This window comes from Triticum dicoccoides, chromosome 3B (assembly GCF_002162155.2).
Source record: "Triticum dicoccoides isolate Atlit2015 ecotype Zavitan chromosome 3B, WEW_v2.0, whole genome shotgun sequence".
Lineage (NCBI taxonomy): Eukaryota > Viridiplantae > Streptophyta > Magnoliopsida > Poales > Poaceae > Triticum > Triticum dicoccoides.
Genome location: NC_041385.1, coordinates 17,055,668 through 17,061,699, shown reverse-complemented (window position 1 = coordinate 17,061,699; position 6,032 = coordinate 17,055,668). Strand labels below are relative to the sequence as shown.

The 6,032-nt window shown below is 48.3% G+C and overlaps 1 protein-coding gene across 1 annotated transcript; it reads left to right on the top strand.

Moving 5' to 3' along the window:
* Nucleotides 1-272: 272 nt before the first annotated feature.
* Nucleotides 273-752, top strand: LOC119279100. The gene has a single exon (XM_037560494.1). It carries the CDS (start codon nt 273-275, stop codon nt 750-752), a length of 480 nt encoding a protein of 159 aa, XP_037416391.1.
* The last annotated feature ends 5,280 nt before the right edge of the window (nt 753-6,032 follow it).

Genomic DNA, 6,032 nt, shown 5'->3' with positions numbered 1-6,032 from the left:
AGGAGGAATGCGAGCTCTGTAAGTGATTTCTTCTCCTACCTCCACTAAACTATTCCCTAATCTCCTTTTCTTCGTCCCTTCTGGTTCCATTCAGACAATCGATTCGTAGTTTCATCAACTGTAGAGGCGAGGTGACCTTCCGGGGCGGCCATGACGTCCTGTGTGGCCGTGAGCACTGAAGAGAAGGGGAGATCAGAGAGGAGTAGAGGAAGAAAAAGCAGGAGAGAGAGAGAGAGGAATGGGAGGAGGGGCGAGTCGGGGAAGCTACGGCCATGGAGGATCTGGCCACCGCCATCATCCTCCTCGTGAAAAATGGGGGCGCAATGAAGGGCGGCAAGGTCGACCAGTCGGGGATGCGCCGGCGCATGTCGTCGTGCTTGTCACTGATCCTCCAGCCGCCAACTTCGTCGTCGTCCGCGGCATTCCGGCGTGCGTGGTCGATGCCATCGATCAAGGCGCTGGCGGCAGCAGGCGCGCTGCAGCAGTGGTGGGAGTTGAGACTTGGTTGGATCATTACCAGGAAACACTCCTTCACGCGTGCCCTCGAGATGAGCGTGGACGTGGCCGCCGTGCTCGGATGCCACTGCCTCAGCACGCTCCGACACGTCTTCTACAAGGGACGCGTCAATGTGCACCGCCTCCTGGGCCGCGACGGCCTCCTGCTTGAAGGCGTCTTCGTGCAGGACTTCAGGTGCGACTGCATCTACTACGACCAGAACTTCAACAATGGAGACATCGACGCCAGATGCTAGCTGTTGCGCTGGACTGGAAGGAGGCCGCCGCCACGTGGCTTGTCAGGGAGAAGGCGCTGCTCGGACACGCCTGTGCCGCCGAGGAGGGCGCCTCCAGCTGCCGGCGTGAGAACGCCAAGTTTGCCGAGCTGCACCGAGCAGTCGACCACGAGAACGACGCCCTACGGTGCGCGCTCTAGCGGGCGGCAGAGGAGACCAATACGGCTAGTGAGTGCTCGAGTTCGTGACCATTCCTAGAGTCCGGCGGGGTGATGACCGCCGCGAGCCGGAATCGCGTCCATTTTGGAACGTAGACGCACGAGGCGTGTGGCTTTAAATTAATAAAGCCACTGAACAGCATCCACACATAGTTCCAACCTTACAAACCACAATAACTAAGTCTTAATGGCACGCAGGACCGAATATACAAAGTTGCAATATGACACACGAAGGCACTCGGCCCAACTCAAGGTAAAACCAAAAAAATTAAGCTCGCACGTCTTGTTGTCTTGCCTTCATCATGCACAGCTTGATCTGCTCCATAATCTCGTTCATGCGGCCCTCATCACGCAGTTTTCCCAATGGCGCCCAAGCCTGCAAGAAAATATGGCATTTGAAGAGAATATCAGCAGGGTGAGCCGGAAACTTGTGTTCGATTGTAATTTTGTTCAGGATCACCCAAAGCGACCATAGTAGCGCCCCTCCGCAACGCCAAAGAAACCTCGCGTTAGCACCCCTATGAGCCTTAAGCAGGTTTAGTAAGTCCTCGCTAGACCGCGGGTTCCAATTCTGTTTGAATGTCTCCCTAACGGCACTCCACGCAAATCTAGCTAGGCAGCACCCGAATCGCGTCCATTAGCAACATAGCAGAACTAAGGTCAGTGGCGGCGGCGGTGGCATTGGTTAATACATCTCCGTCGTATCTATAATTTTTGATTGTTTCATGCCAATATTATTCAACTTTCATATATTTGGCAACTTTTTATACTATTTTTGGGACTAACTTATTGATCCAGTGCCCAGTGTCAGTTCCTGTTTGCTGCATGTTTTATGTTTCGCAGAAAACCAATATCAAACGGAGTCCAAACGGGATAAAAATGGACGGAGAATTATTTTGGAATATTTGGGATTTTCCGGAGGAAGAATCAACGCGAAACGGTGCCTGAGGTGGCCACGAGACAGGGGGCGCCCCCTAGGCGCGCCTGGCACCCTCGTGGGCCACCTGTAAGGCGTTGACGCCCTTCTTTTGCCGCAAGAAAGCTAATTTTATGAGAAAAATCTGGGCGAAAGATTCACCCCAATCGGAGATACGGATCTCCGGATATAAAAGAAACGGTGAAGGGGCAGAATCTGAGAACGCGGAAACAGAGAGACAGAGAGACAGATCCAATCTCGGAGGGGCTCTCGCCCCTCCCACGCCATGGGAGTCAATGACCAAAGGGGAAACCCTTCTCCCATCTAGGTAGAAGGTCAAGGAAGAAGAATAAGAAGGGGGGCTCTCTCCCCCTTGCTTCCGGTGGCGCCGGAATGCCGCCGGGGGCCATCATCATCACCACGATCTTCACCAGCACCTCCGCCATCTTCACCAACATCTCCATCACCTTCCCCCATCTATATTCAGCGGTCCACTCTCTTGCAACCCGTTGTACCCTCTACTTGAACATGGTGCTTTATGCTTCATATTATTATCCAATGATGTGTTACCATCCTATGATGTCTGAGTAGATTTTCGTTGTCCTACCGGTGATTGATGAATTGCTATGATTGGTTTGAGTTGCATGTTTTATTATTGGTGTTGTCCTATGGTGTTCTCTGTGTCACGCAAGCGTGACGGAACCCTGCTGTAGGGTTTGCAATATGTTCATGATTTGCTTATGGTGGGTGGCGTGAGTGACAGAAGCACAGACCCTTGTAAGTAGGTTGTTTGCGTATGGGATAAAGGGGACTTGATACTTTAATGCTATGGTTGGGTTTTACCTTAATGATCTTTAGTAGTTGCGGATACTTGCTAGAGTCTCAATCATAAGTGCATATGATCCAAGAAGAGAAAGTATGTTATCTTGTGCCTCTCCCCCAAATAGAATTGCAATAGTGATTACAGGTCTAGTAACATAGTCAATTGCTTAGGGACAATTCCACAAATCCTACCACCACTTTTCCACACTCGCTATATTTACTTTATTGCTTCTTTATCTAAACAGCCCCTAGTTTATATTTACATGTTCTTTATTATCTTGCAAACCTATCCTATCACACCTACAAAGTACTTCTAGTTTCATACTTGTTCTAGGTAAAGCGAACACTGAGCGTGCGTAGAGTCGTATCAGTGGTAGATAGGGCTTGAGAGAGTATTTGTTCTACCTTTAGATCATCGTTGGGTTCGAAACTCTTACTTATCGAAAGAGGCTACAATTATCTTGTATACTTGCAGGTCATCATTGGTCGACGCCAAGTCCGCCATCGCGAGCACACTACCAAGAACTCCACTGTAGCTTAGTATGTCATGTGGGTATTAAACTCTTAATCTGTTGCATGTATACAACCAACCACCGGTTACTTGCATCTACCAAGCCAATGCACGCAACCAAGCGCTAGACAAAAAAATGCTCCCCTAATGCAGGCAGCCTATATGCAGGCAACCAAACTAAGTGTAGATGATTTTTTTTCTTACATTAGCTCAACCAGGCTTAGGTGACGCAATTATGCAAAGTGCTAAAAATGATGGAGGTAACCAAACGCATCATCGATACACTTGGTAGCGTTCGACCAACCACACAGTTTAAAGCCTTGATATAGTAGAACTATTTCTCGCAAACAAGCAAAAATACAAGTATTTGCTTCCGAAGGATATTGCAAAGGAATTACTTTGCCAATCGAACTGTCAGGTCGGGAGGGGTGCGGGGGCAGGAGGCCCCCGTCCTCTCTTCTCCTCACAGTTCTCCTGGTGGAGAGCATGGAAAGGCGGCCCAGCCCTCACTAGCACCGCGCTCGCCGGCGGTTGTCTGTGGATCTCCGACTCTACTTGTCGGGCCGTGCGCTAGGGGTGGGGCAGGAGGCCTTACCCCAAACGGGGCAACCCTGGAGGAGGTCATCGCCTTTGGATGTATTCCGGATCCTATGTCCGAGGGCGGACGGATGAGCTGTCGCCTTCAGGACCAGACGGACGTTGATGATATGCAGCTGAGGTGCACCATGCGGGCGGCCAAGCTTCGTCACATGGAAGTCACTACTGGTATGTCAGTCAATAGTTTCAATTCCATTTTGCACTTTTCTAATGATGAGATCATTCACAAGGCAAACAAGTTAGGAGTTTCACTAGGTAGTAATGATAGTGAAATCTCTAAATCTGTTAATGAAATTTTGGACCTAGAAGCGGAACGTGCTTTAGAGTTGATTCGTAACTTAGTAGCGGTCAAACCTATGAACGATTCTGACATTGACGCTTTGGGAGTCAGGGATCTAGATACGTTCTGTGCGGATCTTGCCCCATCTATTGCTGAGACTGGGGAGGATGATTGTTTAACACCCTGTGAGGAGAGTGCCCTGGTAGAGGGTCAGGAGGTTAGATCTGCGGACCCCGTTGTGAGGACCGGGGAGAGGATTAGAATAAGCCTAAGCGAAAGTGGATTCGTAAGGTATATCCTGCATCTGCGGTGCGTAGAAGTGCTAGGGTCCGTACAACCAAAAAATTCCATGATGAACTATGAGAGACATCTTTTGGAATAGCAGAGGTCTGATGGACTTTGCTAAAAGAAGGTTTCTAGCAGATGCTTCAATTGAACATAGACTGGATTTTATTGCCCTTTCCGAGACTGGAAGGGACAATTTCTCTACTCGGTTTCTGAGCACTTTATCTGGAGGTGTCGATTTTGATTGGCACTGCCTTCCCCCAAGAGGAAGATCAGGAGGGATCCTACTAGGGGTAAAATGCGATGCGTTGGAAGTCTGAAGTGTGGTTATGGGTGACTTCGCAGTCAAATTTCGGGTCAGATGCAAAGTCGATGGTTTTAATTGGGCACTGGTTGTAGTGTATGGGCCCGCACAGCCAGAACTAAAACCGGACTTTTTGGTGGATCTCGTCCGTATTTGCGGGTCTGAACAGCTACCAATCCTGGTTGGGGGCGATTTTAACATTATTAGAAGGGGAGAAGAAAAGAACAATGATAATTTCGACGCCAGGTGGTCGTTTATGTTTAATACCATCATTGAAAGCTTGGATCTTAGAGAGATAGAGCTTTCGGGTAGAAAATTCACTTGGGCTAATACTTTGCAAAACCCGATGTATGAGAAGCTAGATCGAGTCCTAGCGAGCATCGATTGGGAACAGAAATTCCCTCTGGTTATATTCCAAGCGTTATCACGCGGTATCTCTGACCACACCCCTCTGCTGGTTGAGTCTGGTGAGGCAACGCATGTGGGTAATAAAAATACCTTCTCTTTCGAACTTGCATGGTTTGAAAGAGAAGGCTTCCTAGATCTGATAGCCAGGGAATGGGCGATAGATGCAGGAGGAAGGTCTTCTATTGAGAGATGGAAGAATAAGATTAGAAACTTGAGAAGTTTCTTGCGAGGGTGGGCTAAGCATCTCAGTGGGATCTATAAGGTTGAAAAGGAAGGCTCCTTACACTTATCCAGTCCCTAGATGTAAAAGCCGAGTCCACAATTCTGCAATCCTCGGAGCTTCATGCCAAAATAGATGCGGAGATGCGTTTGAAAGAGCTGTTGCGGGAAGAGGAGTTGAAGTGGGCTTTGCGAGCTAAGGTTCGCAAAGCTGTTCAAGGGGACGCTAACACTCAATTCTTTCATATGATCGCCAATGGCAAGCATAGAAAGAAAAGAATCTTTCAGCTTGAGCAAGACGAAGGGACGATCTTAGGGCAGGAGAACTTAAAATTATACATAACAAATTACTACAAGCAGCTGTTTGGGCCTCCAAAGGATAACTTTGTGTCCTTGGATGAGTCGAGGATTGAGGATGTGCCTCAGCTGGCTGCTGATGAGAATGATGTATTAACTGCACCATTCTCGGAGAAAGAGGTGTTTGAAGCGATTTCACAGATGAAGAATAATAAAGCTCCGGGGCCAGATGGATTTCCGGTGGAGTTTTATAAGAAATGTTGGCACATTATTAAAGGGGATTTGTTACTGATGTTCCATAATCTATTCTCCGGATAGCTTCAGTTGTTTCATTTAAATTTTGGAACTATAACCTTGCTCCCGAAGAAAACAGAGGCGGTGAGAATTGAGCAGTTTAGGCCTATCTGTCTTCTTAACGTTAGTTTCCCAATTTTTACAAAGGTT